The sequence below is a fragment of the Anticarsia gemmatalis genome, chromosome 19 (assembly GCF_050436995.1).
Source record: "Anticarsia gemmatalis isolate Benzon Research Colony breed Stoneville strain chromosome 19, ilAntGemm2 primary, whole genome shotgun sequence".
Lineage (NCBI taxonomy): Eukaryota > Metazoa > Arthropoda > Insecta > Lepidoptera > Erebidae > Anticarsia > Anticarsia gemmatalis.
In genome coordinates this window covers 449,378-471,351 of record NC_134763.1, presented here as the reverse complement: position 1 = coordinate 471,351, position 21,974 = coordinate 449,378, and the positions used below count along the sequence as shown (strand labels likewise).

The 21,974-nt window shown below is 36.7% G+C and overlaps 1 protein-coding gene across 3 annotated transcripts in view; it reads right to left on the bottom strand.

Annotated features, from left to right (window-relative positions):
* PKD (serine/threonine-protein kinase D3) overlaps positions 1-21,974 on the bottom strand; it is a 97,633-nt gene that overhangs the window by 17,825 nt on the left and 57,834 nt on the right. For all 3 annotated transcript variants that reach the window (XM_076126895.1, XM_076126897.1, XM_076126896.1), the window contains exons 2-6: positions 5,292-5,445; positions 4,693-4,837; positions 3,728-3,871; positions 2,764-2,963; positions 220-390 (exon numbers count right to left, since the gene is read on the bottom strand). In XM_076126895.1, coding sequence (XP_075983010.1) covers positions 220-390; positions 2,764-2,963; positions 3,728-3,871; positions 4,693-4,837; positions 5,292-5,414 — 783 coding nt within the window. In that variant the 5' untranslated portion in view covers positions 5,415-5,445. The remainder of the gene's footprint in view (positions 1-219; positions 391-2,763; positions 2,964-3,727; positions 3,872-4,692; positions 4,838-5,291; positions 5,446-21,974) is intronic.

Here is a 21,974-nt window from a genome sequence, read left to right as displayed (position 1 = left end):
AATAATTGATAGTATTTTAGATTAGTTCTTTAACCTTAGCATTAGGGTATCTAATGCTAACGTTAACTTGTCCACTAATTGCAATTTGTATAAATCAAATGAGTTTTTAAAAATTGATTGAGAGTGCAAAATACCCGCACTATTAATAACATCGGAACACAGATTGAGAGACAGAATCGCCTTTGGAAAAAAAACAAACCTTTAAAGAACTATTTTTACCTGTTTGAACAATCCTCTGAGCAGTTTCTTACAGTACCGACAGACGGTGGGTCGTGTGTAGGAGTGCACCTCGAAGGTGTGCGGGATGGCGAGCGCGCCCAGCGTGGAGCACGCCGCGCCCGACACCGAGCCCGCGCGGGACGGGGACCGGCTGCGCTTGCCGATACCCATCTACGTAATTATAAGAATTGAAGCGTGAAAAAAGGACCTCTTGCTGTTCCAAAAATTGCATACTGGTGTTTTCTGGTCAAGTACCTACATGGGTTGTAAAACTTTCCATTCCTTTAAAAAGCTTTTCGACATACAGTTTCCTAATGGATGTATAATATGATATTTGCATTTTTTGTCTTTTTACAATTTTGATCCTAATTTAGTAAACTGCTACTGCCCTAAAGTCATGTACCTGGGCACTTGCTACCTCTATGGGTGGAATAATCAATGACTTCACTTGCTCTTAAACGCTAGGTGTTCTACAGCTTAAAGAATTCAATGCTTCGTATGATTCTCAAAAATTGTATGTCGTAATTTGTCTCAAGACCTCTATAGTTGCATACGTTACCTGATGACCAAACAGTTATTTACAAGTTTCTTATTGCAATATGATTTATTTAATTACCTGTTATTTCATTCATATGCCAGCAGTCATTTAACATAGTAAACAATATAAACACAGAATGCTCTATTGTTACATAAACATTAGTTGCTACCCACTGTTGCACGGGTAACATCTTTACGTACGTAAGAAATTATTATTGTTATCACTAATAGATATATTTGATGTGTTTCTGTTTTCCTGTTGTTATGTATTCTTTTCTTCTTTATTTAGATGTTTTGAAGTGTCGTATATTTTGTTATTGCTAGTGTGTTTTTGTCACGAAGAGCAGTCTTTTAGCCAACTTTTTTTGAAGATGTATGTAAATATAATATGTGATCTTCTTAGATTACACCAACTACAACGAATTTTTAAATCTCATTCTTACATAAAAAATTGCAAAAGGTTTAATGCATAGTGCTGTTATATACAGAGTTTCAATTTTTTTTTAATACGTGACTATTTCTTAATTTCTCCTGTATTTTGTACAGATTTTTGATTCTTAAGAAAAACAGAATTGTCTGATATAATTTCAGGGAATCAATTGTTATAAAACTTTTTAAATTGGATGTTGGGTAACATGGGAAATGAAATAAAACGAAACAAAATAAAAATTAAATCGTTTATTATTAATAATTAATAAACAAAAAATATAAAATTTCCACAAATGCTACCCACCACCCAATTCGTTGTTAGTTTACAATTATTATAGAAAAAAACAATACTTTATTATCACTGTTTGGATGGAAATAGTTACAGTACAAAAGTACAGCAAAAAATGTATAAAAAAATATAACGAAACTTTAAACTTAGTTTTAATTCAAGTATATTATTTAGTTTTCATTTATTTCAAAATTGCATAAGAAACAAAACATAAAACTTAAAAGTTTAAAATTTTGATAAACAAACAATATTAGAATTTAATAAGAAAATAGCAGGAATGTACCATTGTTATAATCTTAAATCTAATTTGAAGTAAATGACAAAAAGTATCAAAAATATGAGATTCGTTAGAGTCTTAAAACTTATAATACTATTAATATTTTGTGTTAGTGGCTTGTGCTAAATATTGTCTGTTTGTAAAATACTATGCTAACCTACTTATAATAGAAAATACGTTTTGTATAAGAAGATTACTGTAAAATCAGATCTTTAGTAAATTACTATTTTACTGTGTGATCATATAATAATTCAACCTTACTATGAGTAGGTACCATGTTATCAAAATTCTGTGAGTCCAAATTTTGTGACATACAAACTTGGCTATAAAACCAACTTGATATATTTCAAATACTATATGTATAAGTTGAGATTCAGTATATGTATAATTTATTTATTAAGTTACAAAAACCTGTCAATAATCTTCATAATTATTGTCTTTCAGGCATTGTTAGATTACATTTGTCTATTATTAAAATGCATTTAGTACAGTAAAAAATAGCTATTAAAATAATGTTAATACTTCGATAACTTGTGGAAATGAATCATTACTTAGTAGACTAGATGCCTATTTTATTATAAGAATAGCTGTCTTCATTTTAAGTACTGTATAGTTAATTGTTAATACGTTTTAAAGAATAATATTGGGTGATTTGTTGACCAAACTTTAAAATGAGTGAATATTGCTGACAGCTATATTGATTTTATCATAATGCTGATTATGGAAGACTTATTTTGTATATAGGTACCCAACTTTTTTTTAAATCACATTCTCACGTTTGTGTAGAAAATCGAATGCTGTATGTTTTGTCACCCGGATATATCAACGACAATACGTTTAAATACTAAAGAGGTTAGTTTTGAGCCCTAAAATTAACAGATCCATCCAATAATAACGAGCTTACTACGTAAAAGACATTAAACCGCGTGTTTAGTTAAAACACGACGTATGTAAGAGTGTACGACATCTAAGTGGTATCTTTGCCAGTGACGAGGTGAGCGAGCCTCCTTACCAGCGAGTCATCGTGCGACGCGTGGCTGTGCGTGGAGCCGCGCGACGGGGACCTGCCCCCCGCGCCCCCCGCGCCACTCGCCCCCCCCGTGCCGGCCGACACGCGCCGCGCCCCCGCCCCCCCGCCCGCCGACGTCACCGGCGTCATGCAGTTCGACGGCACTTTGACTGCACACCGCTTGTGATAGTTCAAACCACATCCTGTAAGTACAAAAAGTGTTTTATATTAAGTTGACATGTTCCAACAATTAAGATTACTATTTCCTCGAATAAAGTAACTATCCATTGTCTGATTGACGATTATTAGGTATATTTCCTAAAAGCAATATAAAAATGTAATTATGTTTTTATATTGTAGTCAAACTAGTGCTTTAAACTTAACGTGTGAACTCTTGGTTCTTAGAAATTGACTTTACACGTGCCCTTTAAAGTATCATCACTTTAAGTCATCGGAAGGTGACCGCAAAGAAAATCTCACAGTAATTAATTACCGACCAATAAGTGTATTATTATTAGTAGCTCACGACATCGTATTTTTGAGGGGTTGAATAAATCAGGCAGAGGCAGGTTGAAAACCAGCACATGAGGCTTTTGGTGTGGTGCAAGTTGCAATAACAACTAGACCCGAAACAACTGTTTATCGATCACCTAAAGATACTTTCAGTCCGGAAATCGAATTGATGAGTCCTTGTACAGTGGTAGCACGTTCACCACCTTGATAAGCTCGTGGCGTGCGGCATGCGGTACATGCTTCGGCAGTTATCCGGCCGCCCGCGCCCGCCGCACGCCGCCACAAGCGGCCGTGACACTTGGCGGTTTAGTGGGTATGCACGCCCTTCTGGCGGGAGAGTCCCACATAACCCTGCACTCCATTCAGGGTGCAAGTGTATGCTTAATGCATAAGCCACGTAAAAAAGAAAAAGGTTTGCAGCACCAGTTATGCACCAGTTTTTTATGGTACGTACCTTCACACTTAAGTCCCTGCCGTACAAGTCCGAACAGCATCTCCCCGCAGAAGTCGCAGAAGGTGGGCGCCTTGTACGAGTGCACAGAGAGCGCGTGCGGCCGTGGCGCCGGCGCAGCCTCCGGACCACTGTCGCATATTAGTGCTGCAATATTACAAGTATATTGTTATGAAATTATCCCTTGTTAAGTACGAGAACAGTTATGTGTGTATTAGAAATAATTATCACTTGTTCCAACAGTGAATGAAAACCTCGTGATGTAACTTTGTACGCCTGAGAGTTCTTGAAGGTATACAAAGTCCCCAGGTAGAGGAAGACCCTAGCCCAGCAGTGGGAGATTAATGAGTAAAATTTATTAAGTACGGTGGCATTAGGTTGAGAAGTATGGATCATTGGGAGCTATGCCTAGCTGTGGGATGACGCAGGCTAGCAGAATCAGTGAGTCATAAAATGTCTTCAATTTTATTATGAAAATATATATACTAAATGTAATCAGACCAATCTGATTAGTATTCTGTTTTTATTGGAACATTGAATATTGGTAAATTCGTTTCTTCGTAGCATCAACAACACTCTCCTGTTCAACGTGTGCAAATGACAGTTCACAGGCTATCAAAATGTTTTTAGCATTACTATGATCAGTCACAGATTATAACTCATTAAGACTTGGTAAACAGCAATTCTTGGATTGAAGATTAAAGGACCCATTTTTTATTCAGACAACTCCCGCACAAGAATAAAAATTGCTCTTATACCGCGGGGACTTCTACAAACCCGGAATAATTATTTGTGGATCGCACAAATAAATTGTTCCGTCTGAGAATGGAACGCACGACTTCCCGACGCAATGCTATTGGCGTGGCGACCTCAACCACTGCGCCAGGGAGGCAGTAAAAAAAGATCAAGGACTAAAACACTTTCGTTTTCGAGAACTTTCTTCTTGCTATTGTAGTGTCTATACTCACGGTTAGCAGTGAGCACGATCTCGACGAGGGTCTCATCGGTGACGTCAGAGGCGGCGTTGATGAGCTGCAGCACGTTCGGCGAGCAGTAGTCGTGACGGAACAGCAGGATACGGTCCGCGAGCCGGTTCAGACCGTTGTCCGGGATCTAGGCAACAGGTTTTATTATTGGTAAAAGCAATGTAAACTTTAATTCATGACTAGGGTTAGGCTTTCATTTACTATGGTGGCATGTGTTTAAGAACTGATGACTAACTTGAACACAATTATGAGTACAAGGTATTTTTACGATGGTGAATGATTTTCTTTTGATATAAGCTGCATGCCTCTTTTGTATGACATTGCAGCCTTTAAACGAATGGAATTTATAAAGTTCGACCGTTGGAGAGTCATTAGCATATTTAAAAGGTAAAACCATCCCTACTTACTCTCACAGATTTGTGTGTACGTGTTTCCAAGACAATTATGTCTCTGAATTTGAAATGTATAACAATTATTTCATACAAAGTCCCTAACCCGCACTTAACACAGCCCCTCCATCGTTTTGGAGGAGACCCTTGCCCAACAGCGGAAACGTAAAAAAAAACAGTTGTTTCGCGTACCTTGTCGTGTACGAATTTGACGGCGAGCTCCTTGAGGTGTGCGAGTGTGAGCAGGTGCGCGGGCGCAGAAACCGCGTCGCGCACCACGCCCAGCTGGAACAGGAACGTCACGTCGTCCTCCATGCTGCGCCGCACCCCTCACCACCACCACGCGCTGACAACAATAGAAAAATACATTATAAGTTACATGTAAGGCAGACGATGGAGGCAGAAGAGACAGTTGGAGAAAATTGGGAGAGGCTTTCCCCAGCCGTGGGACCGCATAGGCTTCAAAAACACAAAACTTTTTTACTAACGGTCTCCGATATAAAATAGATTTGTCGTGCTCTGTTCTTGCAGCGCAAAGGTTATAGGTATAGGAACATTCAACCCGTGTTTCAATAGTAAGAGTAGCTGTCAAGCGCTGGAAAAATTGGATAGACCTCGTGAAGACAGGCAGTTGCAACAAAAGGTAAGGTAAGTACATTATTGAGAAGATCGGAAAATTTATATGGGATTCGGTTCAACTATAAAGTAATTCGAGAGTTTAACAAATAAAAGTTTAGCAACGATCGTATTACGCTCTAGGATACAATTTGTCAGGAGATTAACGGCAGAAATATACTGTATATCTAGTCCGATATTCAGTCATTCAGTCTAGTCAAACTGGCTCTTTAAAGATAATCTTTTCTCTCTTGCAATTTACTGCATACTTTCCCTAAAACGATGAAAACTGATGAGTAACGCACAAAACTGCAGCCAAAACATAAAAACATCCTGTACCGAAATAACTGATAGATTAGCGCGCAGACGACACGTTACTTTCTCGTATTATCTGAACCGACAGATATGAATAACGAAAATATTGTTCTTTCATCTCGACCTGCGGGGAAGGTTAACGCGCAAAGGTATTGAGGTGACCTTCAGAGAAATGCTGAACACTTTGTTGCAACATACGTCAATAGTTTTACATTAGATATACTACAAGTATGTATTCGTTGTTTTCTTAATGAAGTAGAATTTTCCGAAAGTAGTAAATCAATTATAGACGCATATTTATCAGTCTGCAAACCCAATTTAAAAGATTTCCTGCAGAAAGCGCGGTATCTCAACACTTTATGATGATTTAAATTGACATGAACTTCTGTAGACAGATTAATTAGGCTCAAAGAAGTATAAAGGATCAAAATATTGAACATATCCGACATTTGTATTTTTTTCGACCTCGAGGATCTATACGTTAATTATGGAGGTGAATTTTACTAGCGAGCGGTTATTACGCTTTAAAAGACAATAATTTAAAAGACAATTTTATGAAAATACCGCAGAACAGTAGTTTAGCTTCGTTTTTAGCTAAAACAGTAAGAAAATGACTATAAGATGTACAAAACGATGACAGTCTTCAAGTCGTAAAAGTGGATATACCCAGTTTACATTAAGTGCATCTTGTATGTACTCATCGGGACGAAACATGCGCGCTCCTATTATCGCGAGCTATAAAATAATTAGCAATAATATTTACTTAAACAATTGATTGTAGTCATAATAGATACTAACTGACAATCTCAAATAATAAGATCTAGGCGACAAGGCTAATTATATTGCAACTAATGCAAAACATTACAGTTGCATACCTACAAGACAATTGTACTCAAATAATGTTAGTGTGAAGCGTTTTTGCCAAAGATCTTGTAGTTTAGGACAACGGAAGGCTATCCGCATGTTTTCAAATTGGATATATATAATATCGTAGAAATTTCACTCTTCAACTTCCTTTTTGGATCTATCCCAGTAGTCTCGTTGAGTTGCGCTTACGAGACAACTAGAACTATTTTATACACAGTTCAAATTCTGTCCCACGAAATATAGCGGCACTTGTCCCCCCACAGGACAAGTGGGACAGAATAGTGCCAGTTGCCCCTTCACTGGCCAATTCAACGGGACTAGTGGGGTAGACGTAGACCTATCTTTACCTCTTTTCATTACAATGGTTGAAGTAGGTAACGCGCAGATTACAAAATAATTTTATCTACAAAAATTTTAAAGCACAATTTCTTCATAAATTCGGGGAACATTGTTGCAGAGGTACTGTAGACTGTATTTATGAGTCATGTAAGGTTCCTTAGTAGTGTAATGTAAGCCTTGCGGCTAATGCTCATTGCTCATGGGCTTCGTCTCGTCTGCGGTCGGATCACGTTGTGGTCTTACACTTCGAAGAACTTCTGTGGTCACATTACTTAATGACTATACGATACATCCCCAGCTAGCTTGCATTTATTTTGTAACAATTTGGCTTTTCTGGATGCAGTGGTAAACACTAAAGTAAACGTTGGTCAAGCCACAAGCGATTTTGTTAACGACTATTGGCTTATTTTGACAAAGTTTGAGTCTCAAGTATTCTATAAAGCACAGAGGCAATAAACTTAACAATTTGGACATTATAGTCTACCTATTGATAGGTTGGCCTCGCAAAGTTTTCCTACTTTGCTAATCGTATGTTACCAACCGTATGCATAATAATATGTAACCATCTACCTATGGGCCTGAAACATTATTTGTTTAATCATTTTTTGCATCGTCGAGAGCTTTGATACAGATGAAACCCACAAGTAAGTGATCGTGCGCAGACGGTGATTACATTGAGTGCGTACACGTGGCAGCCTTGACCGTCAACTCGACGCCATTAGCCGCCATGCACCGCTCGTCTGACCGGCAGCCGACTGATAACGTGTTGCCATGCACATCGCAACACACGCACACTTCCTCGTGCCGATGCTTTATAGTAAACAAACGTGAAAGTTGATGCTCAAGGCCTGTGACGTGCTTACTCAACTTGCTGATGAGAGTAACGCGTTCAAAGCGCGGAAAATTGCGATTGAAATGAGTAAACTTTGTAAACTAACCATTTTCTTGGAAAATCTTTATTATGCTGATGTGCTGCATTTTTTTCAAATTGTAGTAGGTATCTAAATATGAGCGGCTATTACCGGTATTTTTCAAAATGTATACACAATATTTAAAGTTAATATTTTACCGCATTCATGAAATCTAGTGTTACCGAAGGGTAGTGTGTTATAACTCAGGTATCTGGGCTGTGGAGGTCCGATAGGCTGTCGCTCCATGTAAAATACTGATATTCACCTGCATCCGGCGAGATTGGAAGCCGACTCCAACATAGTTTGGAAGGAAGGCTAGGCTCAAACCAATTCATCAAATCTAGATATATCCCTTCTAAAGATTTCATTACACAGTTCTTTTAAGCTCTCACCTCCCAAATTCATTTATCCATAAAAGTTAAGGTAAAAGTATTGCCTCGCAGAGCTGTCATGCTTACTACTTCAAACCACAATAAACTGACTAAGCACGAGATAACGTATTACACAACAAACATAGGTACTTAGTACTAACTGACAATAATATAACAGATTAGAGGGATCGCGTCATTTCACGGGTGACTCCTTCACACATAACCATTGATCCACTCCGGCGCATGTCGCCGCGTCACAAGCTTTTGTTCTTAGGTTTAACTGACACGACAGATTTTGTTATTGGTGTTACTTAGTATTGTAAGAAGGGAAAATAATAGTTATCTAAATATCTGAACTGTATTATTTCATTCAGTAGTCATAAAATAATAACACATCCTAAGAAAGACAAGGCGACTTTGTTTTGAAGCATTGAAATAAGACAGCAACTCAGCAGCTTTGAAGCTAATTCCACAAGATCTGAAACTGTATTAATTTATTCACTGTTCCAAAAGAGTTAAGTAATAACGTAGATTTTAGGCTTAATGTTAAATCGATATAAATGTAGCACACAAATCGATGAAATTTCTTATGTCCTTTCGACAGCAGGTTGGTGCTACTTGGTTGATTTACAATTGACATCCTCGAAATTTACAGTAAAAAGCTTTTTTATATTTCTTATTTCAGCTCTCGAAGTTTCCGAGTCCACCACCAATAAATAAACAAAATCAAAATCACAATATCAGCGGTATTTGTTCTTGAACCCTCGACTTAAGATTACGGCTTACAATTCGAGGAATTGTGGGAATAAGATTACCTATTACGACATAGATAACCTTCCCAAAAGTGTTATTTAATGGACGGCGCCAAAATATTGACTAGCGGTGAGAGCGATATGCAACAATGTTATTGTAGTGATAGGTTAGGTTTAGCCGGAGAAAGAATATACGCATTTCTTTATAACATTACGCAATTAACAGCAATAACATTTTTAAATCGTACTTATTTGGTTTCCAATTTTATGAGACAAGCAAACTACACACCAGCCATTTCAAAATCGAAGTCGCTATAGATTCGTTTAAGTACAACCTAATCTAAACCTTTTTCAAATTTGATTTGTCAATCTGGCTTAAGTCTAACTTAAGTGAGTAAAATATCGGTTTATCATTCTTTTGTAGGCACTTTAATATAATTTACTCTTTGAATATATATATATATCAATCCATACTCTAAACTGTTACGTGGAGTTTCTGTTTTCATTGCATCTTTCAGTAATTACAAAAACATTAACTTTTCGTTACTGACGTATGAAAACCCGATTGATTCAATATTGACCCTTTTTCTCCCCGATATGTCGAGGGCACGTTATCAATGAGCCACGTGTAGACCGCGCTACTTGGACTAGGGCACAATAACAACCTAGATATTTATGTAACTGCTCTCCTTATGTCACTATATATTATTTGTTTACTATCAACACACATTTACACAGATAATTTACTGTTAATGGCTAGTTCAACATAAACAAGAGACGCTACGACTGAAAAGTGGAGTAGAAAAGGGCCAGATAGACTTAAAAACGGTATTAAAACGCTCTATATCTTTAAAAGCACGGAAAATAGAGCCTCCAGCCCTCCACCGAAGAAGTTATTAGTTCCTGAAATTAATATTTACTCCACGTCTGTTCATAAGCAATTCATGACTGCGCAGGTTAGTTGTGTAACTGTAAACCGACTTCATCAACCACTGCGCCGTAGAAGCTACAATTGCTTGTATTCTGCTTTACAGAAGGGCATATGTATGGAAGTTTTATTAACAGTTTCCTTCGTCGTGTATAAGGTACCACTGAAATCTCCATTCATAGCAGACACTTAAAAGCATAGACAAAACGCTCATGTGCGATCATATTTTGATCACGGACGATAGTTTTATGTCTATCTTATGTGCGATCCACAAATAATTGTTTCGGGTCTGATTGTACTTTGTGTCCGTTGTTTGTATGTTTGTAAAAGTCCCCGCGACACAAGAGCAATTCATAGTGCGGCAGTTGTCTTTTTAATATAAAAAAGATACAGACCTTTTCTACGTCAGAATCTCAGTAAACAATTCACAAAGTTATCATGTGTCAGCAGTATCAGTGCCTTACTGACCACAACATATTTATGTAACTACTTTCTTTGCACGTGCAACATACATACATACGATACGAATATCTATAGTATAGTATGTGTCTCTCCGTGGCGGTATATTTGGTCTACATTACTAACTTATCCGCGACACGTGGTAACATGTTTCACGGATCATGAGATATTGCATATTGATTGATAAACCCTGTCAATGGGATTGTGGTTTGGTATTGCATCGATTATTGTCGCTATTAAAGGAATTCCCCTTTTTTGTAAGGTTATTTTTCATTTGAGGGTAGGTAATATTTTTGGCAAAAATTTTAATTATTTTACGCGAAGTTAAACACTTTACAATACTCTTATCGCAGTAAAAAGTATTTTGCACAAGTTAAATATTTTCTTATCTAAAATGGGTCTATTGAAGGAGCCGTTTAAAAGCTTTTTATTTTTAAACTTCCTATTTTTAATGGGTACCAGAAAAGGTTACGTTAAAAAGTCTACATCACAAGATATGAAAAAAAGTAAGATTTTTTTATATTCAAAATAATAGCGGTGGAATTAATGGATAATAAGTTTAATTAGCAGATATTTTTAGGCTAGACCAGTACAAATGCAGTATTATTTGGGACGCTAAAACCAGGTGCTTACTTTAACTTATGCACATCATGAACTAAAATGAACATTAGTTTTGTTCTAAGTAGCCAGCGTGTCAAAGGACTGACACCGAAGGCTTTACACGTGCCGCTGACTCGAGAGAGCCATAAAAGAGACCATATCACTTTACGAGCTATGGTGTTATTAAATTATTATTATTATACGTCATACGAATAAATCACATATTCGAGCATTAGGGACATTACTCACTGGAGAATGAGCTAAGTAAATAATTGTGCAATGGTAGTGAAACATAATACTGCAACTGCTGGAAAGTCGACAATTTCAAAATAGCTTTTTTAAATAAATGATCTTTAAGATTAGATGATACATAGACTATATATAGTCATTGTCCATTAAAATTATATGCCGAAGGTCCAATTACGATAAATTCAATCTTTTGATGTCTATAGTATATATCATGAGTTTTACGCACCAAAAAAATGTAGCCCAATCGTTAGTCGCAAAATGGAAGGCACAATATGCATAAATCTTCTTCTTCTTCTTTTAAAGACAACTCCCGCACTAAGAATTGCTCTTGTGTTGCGGGGACTTTTACAAACATACAAACAACGGACACAAAGCACAACCAGACCCCACAAAGCAATTATTTGTGGATCGCACAAATAATTGCTCAGTGTGGGAATCGAACCCACGACCTCCCGTTGCAGTGGTATCGGCGTGGCGACCTAAACCACTGCGCCATGGATTTTTTAGTAACTTTTGATTGTCATTGTTTCCTCAACAACTGGTCCACAGTGTGTAGTATCTTTAACTTTGTGATATAATGTTCTGGCGAATAGCAGACAATGTGTTCGTAGAAATATAATACGTGACCATCAAATTATTCATTTATGGTTACAACAATTCTTTTTAACGTCAAGCAAATGTACTTTTTTAACTAAGTAGTTCGCTAGTTTAGTAAACTAGCGTTTGAACAAAAAAGCTCGTTAAACGTAAGTAATTTAGTTTAATTAAATGAAGTTTTCAACACGTAGATTCCTATTATACGTCTATCTTTAGACTATGAATTAATTGTAACAATTAATCTACATCTATAATTACTATAATAAAAGTTTTACTATTTCTAGGAAAAATCACTACTGTTTACTGATGGATTTATATGAATGAATATTAATGCGCATTGTGTCACGGTACACATGTAATTATTTTTAAAGCCATCTCCCGCACTTAGAATTGCTCTTGCACCGCGGGGACTTTTTACAAACATACAAACAACGGACGGAAAGTACAACCAGACCCAAAACAACTTTTGTGGATGGCACAAATAGTTGTTTCGCTGCACTGGCCGTCCACTGACCGTATGTAACACATTATTTTCAAAAGGTAAGTTTCTTAAAAATACTTCTGTTAATACAGTGACGTTTGTGAGACACGTGCACGCGCACGTGTTTGCTCGCAACACTGTAGGGTCGAGCTCTCCTTAAATAGAACTAACTAGAGAAATTACCTTTAAGAGTTACTGATAGCTAATTTTAACTTAGCAAATGCTGGCAGATAATTTGGGTAAAAATATATAATTACAATTAAATTAACTCCGGGTTTCAACAACCTTACTTAAGAAAACGGTTCAGTGGCCAGATAGATTTAGGATAACAAACATCCTTTTGCATTTATTTTTACACGTGCTTTACAGTTAATTTCTGAACAATTGAACGTATTCTGTAAATGCGTAAAAGCATGACATGATAACCCGAACCTTCGTCTTAAAAATCGACGTTTACGTAAGAAGGTCTATTAATAGTTTGATTCCGGCGTCCCATGGGAAAGACGCGTGATATTGTGTAACCTTACCCTCAATCCCTAAATAAACAATTAGGTGAGGGCTGCACGAGCCGATACGATCTGTTATCGGCCGTGTATCGCAGCATCAGACCACTAGTACAGTGACCCCACGGTCTAAGGCGAGTGACTAAACATTCTCTCTTATAAGTGGAGCGTTGTTCTCGAATGATAATTGTTACTACGCGTATTGCGGCTGTGTTTTATGCGCATAAGTTTTGTATGAGCTTTGATGGACTGGACAGATCGGAGCAATTTTTCTATTCAAGTCCGCATTTAAGAGTTTTATGGATATGATGTAGATGTCATGGTTACATAGACTATAGGGTTAGCTAAGATTAGTTAAAAATTTAAATATCTACGTCGGTACATCGCCATGCCTATTGGTAAAAATAAAAACATTTATCAAAAAGCTCTAAATAAATAGTTCAATCTGAACTACCTAATCAAATGCTACGCCAAATTTGGAGTCAAGATAGTTTATAATCTGATATAATTTGAAACTAAAGGTATCTGTAGCAGAGAAAACCATCACTGTGGGAAGCCTATTTTTATTTTGTGTCATAGATGAACTTATAGTTTAAACGTGACTAATTTGTTTAAAGGAGATCTTGCAACTCTTCATACCTAAGTTCTTTGATCACGTGCCTGAAATTTAAATGAGCGAAAATTTTAGGCTGTTTTCAGATTGCCTAAGTAGAGTACTGGCTTGCTTTAACCAGCAGTTTCGTAGTCTTATACCAGTTTCATCCAAATCATTGCATTCCTACAAGTCAAATTATCCTAAATGGTTAAACCTTAAAAGGTAAGCGGTGACAGTTTAACTTAGAAAACTGGTATCAAGGTTTTATGAGGCCGTTTCGAATCTAAAATATCTAGATTCTTAAAACTCATATATGTCCTTCCTAACAAAAATAGAAATTAAAATAAACAACCATTGTTATTATTTTAGATTGATATATTGCAATGGTCGCTTGCGCAACACAACCGCGAGCATCTTATTGTTTACATATTATTATATTATTGTTTTATTATCACTGATAATACTCTCGACACGTGTTCCTCAAGGATGGTAGCTGTTGCAAACAAAGAAGTCTTCAGTTTGTCGTCACGGTCTAAGAACTAAATAAAGAACAGGTTCAAAGCAGTTGTAACTGCAGTAACTTTATAAAAAACTAGCTGACCCGCGCAACTTCGCTTGCGTCACATAAGAGAGAATGGTTGAAATTTTCCCCGTTTTTGTAACATTTTTTACTGGTACTCTGCTCCTATTGGTCGTAGCGTGATGATATATAGCCTATAACCTTCCTCCATAAATGGGCTATCTAACACTGAAATTTTTCAAATCGGACTAGTAGTTCCTGAGATTAGCGCGTTTAAAGAAACAAACAAACAAACTCTTCAGCTTTATAATATTATAGTATAGATATGTACTTAATTCAAGTTGAAAATAATACTTTCTTTCTTTTTCTTTTTAAAAGACAACTCCCGCACTAAGAATTGCTCTTGTGTCGCGGGGACTTTTACAAACATACAAACAACGGACACAAAGCACAACCAGACCCGAAGCAATTATTTGTGGATCGCACAAATAATTGCTCCGTGTGGGAATCGAACCCACGACCTCCCGTTGCAGTGGTATCGACGTGGCGACCTAAACCACTGCGCCACGGAGGCAGTCAAAAAGTAAACACCTTTGCGGAAGGGACAATAAGGTCCAAAAACATATTTCAGCAATAGCTGTTGTTTTATACTAAAAAGTTGCAGAATCTTAAAGAAAATTCTACTACCTTCATTTTTCTGCTCTAGGTTTAGTAGAGTGATAGACTGTACCTATAATCCTGGGAACAGACATAGGTCACCTCTTTCAATACCACACGAACGTTTTCATAGGCCGAGGGTTTTCAAAGTACTTATATCCATTACTAATATTGTTACCTAATTGAATTCGCAGGGTAGTTACAATATAACGTAACAAACGGGAGATGTGTGTTCGGCACGTTTATAGTCGCCCACAACGCTGCAACCCACGATTATAATGTCATTCACAGTTGCTTTGATTTCCCGAAGATTACGGATAACATAAACAACGATTTATTTATAACCAATAGCACGATAGTTTAGTTAAGTTTGCTAAGAGTGTTTTTATTTTTACCTTGGGTCGCGATGATAAAGTAGTTTTTGAAAAATCTGGCTACGAATAGCAGATAACAGCGATATTTGCAATAAAGAAAATCCTAGTAGAATTGGAAAAGGTTGAAAACACATCCGGACCGAGAATTAAGCCTTTTGAGAATGCATTATCGCTCGGACCTCAAAGGCACTCCTGTTAATAACCGCTCTAAGATAGCGTTGCAAATTAATTGCAATCATGCAACTCGAATAGCACAATTTTTGTCCGATCAGCATTCTCATTGAGAGAAGTAATTAAATAGAAAATAAACACTTGACGTAAATAAACAACATATGTCAATATTTACAATTACCCTTGTGACGTCAGCGTGTGACGTCAACGCCAAGTGCAGACTAACCTTATGAAGAGTCAATGAACTTCCTAGTTTGTGTACGTGTCACGTACCTAAATGTAAAGCCGTAATGATTTTCTATACATAATACGAGACATACAAATACTACCTTTTCTATTTTTTTTCTTTGAAGGCTGACATTTTAGTTGCGGTGTAAAATTTGCACAATAATACTATGGTAATAATAGGGTAGATGACTACTAGTCAAATAAACTTCTCTTTATAAAATGACAAAAATACATTTTAGTATAGGGATACGAAATAGTGACGTCACAGTTTCGTATTTTCATTGGTATCAAATGAGTGCCTAAAAAAATGTTTGAGTCTGTAGTAATTACAATTTCAACACTATATACCAGCAAAATTACATAGTCTGGCCATTTTATATGAACCTTTTACGAATACAAGTTTAATGATTTTTCGTTAACCCAGTCAACTACACAATTATATTTTGTTTTAGTTAAAACTTTATGAAACAAAACAATAATGAAGAGGTTTTTGTGACAGATGCGTATCGCACTTTTAAGAAACCTCTTTTTTTGTTATTTTATGATAGAATACTTCTGCACGTGGAGGTTTTTTTGAGAAATATGTTCCTTATTTCTGTACCCAAGAACTTTTGTAAGTGATATTCTATGACTCTACCTGCAAATCATCAAAATAAGTTTAGCTGTATCATTACAATTGTCTTACAGAAAAGGTGGATAAAAACTGACTTTAGGTTTTGTAACATTTTTTTAAATACATCGCGCGCACTAATACATTACTCTTTTGTTGCGAGGATTTTCACAAACAACGGACACAAAGCACAACCAGACCCAAATTAATTATCTGTGTATATCACACAAATAATTGTTCCGTGAGGGAATCGAACTCACGACCTTCCAACTCACTGGTGGTGGCGTGGCGACCACCTGAACCAAAGTAACTAACTAATCATTTATGTTTACATACCGATTGTTATCTTTTATCCGCATAACAAAAGATTGAATTCCCATCAAAATAATGACAAAAGATATACAAATTTTATAGTGAAACCGATAAACAAGTAATTAATAAGTTAGGTCAGAATATCAAGTAAACACAATTAATGATGTGCAGTAAGGATTGAAATAATATAACGTGAGCTGCCGAGACTAAACAAAATGCCATCTTGTAAAAATAACGCTTGCGTCTGCGTATTTGTTGCATAACTAGTTAGTTATGATAACAGATTGTGTGGGAGACGTATTGTGTTTGCCTCGCTATTTATAAGGGTGCACTTACCAACTTACTTAGTGATAGCCGAGTGGTCAAAGTCCCACACAAGTGGTCGCAGGTTCGAACCCGAGGCAACACACCAATGACTTTTCGAAGTTATGTGTGTATTAGAAATAATTATCACATGCTCCAGCGGTGAAGGAAAACATCGTGTGGAAACCTTGCATGCCTAAAATTTGTATAATACATTTATTGAGGGCATGCAAAGTACCCAACCCGCACTTGGCCAGCGTGGTGGACTCAAGGCCTAACCCCTCCCTCATTACGGGAGGAGACCCTTGCCCAGCAGTGGGACATTAATACGTTAAATTTACTTATAAATCATAGATTGCACTAAAACTAACATCTCTTAGGATTTTAAATTCGTCTCGCGTGCGGCTAACATTTTCTAGTAACTCTGTTATAAAAAAAACAATAATATAACAAAAAATCTTAGGCTAAAATAGCTTAGATCAATCTCCAATTAGATGGTAAAGTTATTTCGTGTTTTGTAGATTTTATTACTAAGCGACCACATTGTAATCGTAGCTATTATTTTGTTGTTTCCTATTGGGAATTTCACTATGTGTCACAAAACTAATTTCTAGTTAACAACACAGGGCTTAGTCATGTTTAGTGCTTCGCTTGTGCAGAATTCAAAGGCTCTTGGCCGTTCCTAATCCAACTAATTAACACGCAATCTTATACATACAACTTCAAACACAGAGGAAGATCATAGGCATCCAAAAAGAAAAAATATTGATTTATCTCCACAAATTACATAACATGGTACTCAATTGTAAATTTTCGTAGTCCTTTTTTGTTACATTTGTAATTTGTGGGAGATCTGGAGTCTAAACTAAGCCGTGGCCTGTATTTTAAAGCACCAGGCCCCATAAAATTAAAGTGACTAAAAGGAAAGAAAATAAGTACAATAAATTATATTAAAGCTTAAAATTTGTCTACATTAAGTCGTCTCAAGTCGCTCGCACTGTTCGCCGACGCAGAAATGAACTCTTCACGGGAGACACGTGCCAATGAAAGCGAAAGTCCGCGATAGGTCATTGAGTCTAGCCATGAATAAGACAATGACTTCGAACGCGATCATTTTACCAATACATTATATTATTAGTTTTTAACTGCTTCTGTGTTTTGCGATAGTGTATATACACGGTACGGCTACTAATCATGAGATCTCGGGGTTTGATTCCCGGGTCATACAAAAGTGTATAAGGTCTTTTCTAAATAATATTTCTCAATAGCAGGCCAGGTTTGGTAAGATGTCTGGTATATTACAATAGGCTCACCTCATATTAATTTGGACTAACATTGTAAAGTGCGAAATGTATGTACGTCTATCTTCGCCTTCGGGTTTAGCTACAGGCGTGGTGTTATGTAGGTTTGTATTTTTCTAATTAAGGTGTTAGTCTTGGTTCTTATATTCAAATTCAAAATTATTTATTGCAACAAACATGGTTCAGAGTTCTTATTTATAATAAAGTTTCACATATTTGGCCATCACACGGCATGCAGTATTTAATAACATTTTACATGTATTATATAATTCTATTCAAAACTTAGTTTTATTTCGTTTTAGTTACTAAGAATACACGCACACACTATTTTCACTCTAGCTATAATGATAGAAGTTTTGATCGTCATTGAGTTTTGGGTCATTTTCAAGGCATGTAAAAGTTTTATAATTCCACTAATGTATTACGTAATTGTTTACTTCATGTTTTGGCGTTATATCGTCACACACCTTTCCCGATGCACTTGATTTAATTAACTGCACACAAGTGACCCGAGATAAACTATAATTGCTTCGTATCTCTCAACATTATATACTATTATATACTAGTGCATGGTTATCGTGGCGCACCTTGTTTAACTTAAGTATTTATAAAGATTTGTATACTTTGATTAATAGGAACATAAATAGACTTAAACATAAAGTTATACATGTAATCCTACAGCTACAGATTTTTCTGACGGAAGTTAAACGTGCCACTTATAAAGTCACTTATAAGTGGCACGTTTAACTTCCGTTCGAAGCATATTATCCAGTTTTCATAAAAGAAAAATCTGTAGCCGTAAGATTACAGGTGTTTCCAACAGTAAATGATTTCTATCGCCACGTTTAGGCCTAAGACACGGTTAGTTATATTTTGTTATAATTGTTCGATAAACTTAGCAAAGCCCTTTGTAAACCTGTGTAGTATTAGTCTTTGAATGAAAAATAGACATGAAACCTAACTACTAACTAGTAAAATAGGACCTAGCTAATTAGTTCAAGTAGTAATTTTATCAAACCATAGGACGCAGCTGCCCATTACGCTCCTTATACCCGAGGATGTAGACAGAAATGTAATACTTCAATACCTAATACAAAGTCGAAATAAAAAGAAAGAATATTAACTGAAGGTTTCATCAGTATTCTTCAGCTTCAGTCTGAAGAGAAAAACAACATTCAGCAGTATTATAAATCACACATAGTTTTAGTGAATATTGTACTTTGTTCACATTCACCGCATGATTAAGAGATCACAGTTTATGTATCAACTGATACAATACACGGATACGTGCTGCTAATTAATTACCTATTTGTAGCCAGACTGATTGATTAGTCTATGCCGATAGAACATGTGACGGACTGCTAATATTATACCTAGTTTCATCTTATTATAAACAAGATGTAACAATCGTAATAATTAAATCTGTAACTGTCCCACTGCTGGGAGTCTCCACATAAACGAGGGAGGGCCTTGAGTCAACCACGATGGCCAAGTGCGGGTTGGGGACTTGATTTAAATAATTTAATTTATTACTGTCCCACTGCTGTCTCCTACAATGACAGATGGTTAGGCCATCACTTGGGCATTGAGGACTTAACATCCCTTCAAGAATCAAAAAATAATAACCGCTTCCACAATCCCGTCCATTCCTGCTATGTTTCGTTTTATAGTTCCGTAACCAAAGGGTAAAAATGGAATTCTATTACTGAGACTTCTCTGACTGATTGTCAATAAGCTGCATCTTCATAAACAGTGATAGTTAGACAGTTGATAATATAAAATACAAAATACTATTTTTGTTATTTTTTATAGATAATGTCTGTCTGAAAATATATGAACCCTTCGTACGTGAGTCCCATTGGTATGTTATTTTTATTACGGAAGTACCCCTAAATCGCTCAACTGCTTGAAGACTTTCCGTATAGCAACATTCAGATCATGGGTCATGTGATATGTTATTATCAACATGCATTATCTAAGCAGATGATTTTTGCACTTAATTGGCGCCCGATACCGGCGTCTTATCACCAAGTGCATTGCAAATATACCCGAAATACATGCAGAGATATAAAACTGATACCTATGTAACAATTTGGTCTGTAATGTAATTTTCAGTTTGTATTGAAACAGAAAATACTGATTGACTGCCTCCGTGGCGCAGTGGTTTAGGTCGCTAAGTCTCTACCATTCGGGTGGTCGTGGCTTCAAACCCCATACGGATTTTTTTTTGTGCGACCCACAAATAATTGTTTTCAGTCTGGTTGTACTTTGTGTCCGTTGTTTATAAGTTTGTAAAAGTCCCCGCGACACAAGAGCAATTCTTAGTGCGGGAGTTGTCTTTTTTAAAGCAAAAATAAATTGGTAGATATTTTCGTGAATGATAATTTTGTCTAGACAATCTCTATTATCGTTTTAGTTCGTGTTCGTAAAAAATATAGGCTTGAAATATTTGTAGATCCTTTACAACTTTTACACATAAACCTTTTTCTTAACTCACGCTATTAGTATTAAAAAAATCCGCACCAAAATCCGTTGCATTGTTTTAAAGATCGTTGCGTAGTTTTAAAGATCTAAGCATACATGCATATAGACATAGGGACAGATTTGGGAAGGGACTTTGCTTTATACTATGTAGTGACGGTATAAAAATAACATACGCAAGTGTATACAAGCTGTTAGTTTATGACGTTAAATGAATGTCAAAGTAGGTGTGGGACATCCGGACTGCTACCGGACGTCTGGAAGAACGATGTTAGGAAATGCACGAGCTATGTCTGGATGAAATAAGCACAGGACGTAGTGTGGTATAGATAAATAAGTCTCATACTCAGCAATCAGTTTGTACAAGATGATAATGAAGTATTTTACAATTATGTACTAATTTTTAGAGCCTCCCTCTCTTTATAAGTAACAGTTTTTAGTTAACACTTGCTTAGATTAACTAAAGTTTTCTGTAGCTGTATCGTGTTTTACTTCGGTTTATTGACGAAGAAAACTTTACACTTTTTTATAGCTAGAAATCGATTGTTTTATACTTGTCACCAAAAATAATTAACAATAGACCACGTAGATATAATTTTGGAGAAGTGTGTCGTTTATGTGTCTGTCTGTCTTATTTTAGGAAAGTATCATTATAATCTAAACATAGTAGACAATTCACAATATATTATCGTTCACTGAACCTTAACAGTGAACATTTCGCTAAAGGAATGGTAATGAGGGCTTGATGACCACACAGCAGCGCGAGGTAGGGTTGTCAGATCCAGGCTGATCATATCCTAGACATTTCTGGGGTCCACGGAATCAGAGCTTTGGTCTCTGGTCCGAGACTAAACTAAGTTTCTTTGTTTGTCGTATGGTTAGTGGTCAACCTAGTGTCAAAGTTGTTCAAGCCGCCCGAAGGCCTTTGACATGGCTTAAGACTGTTATCTTAATTGACAACACCCGAGACCGACTTTTTACGTGCCCTCCGAAGCACGGAGACGCCCAGCTCAAATACCACTATGCGGTCACCCATCTATAGAATGACCGCGCCAAGGGTTGCTTAACCCACAGATCGTCTACCGACCGGTGAGCGCAATGGGCAATGCCGGAAATCCGGGAAATCCCGGCCATCTGGCAACCCTAGCGCGAGGCAAGACGACAGCTTGCATACAGATGCCGACCCTAGACTGACTGACTGGCTGACGGCGCGGCACGTGTAACTTTTGAAGGTGTGTCCGTAAAACGTGGCCTCCTAAGTCGTGAGCTCCAATATTCGATGTTCAATGTCCGCGGAGTAGCGGTAAAGGTACAAAGCCAGTATTTTGCACGGCGT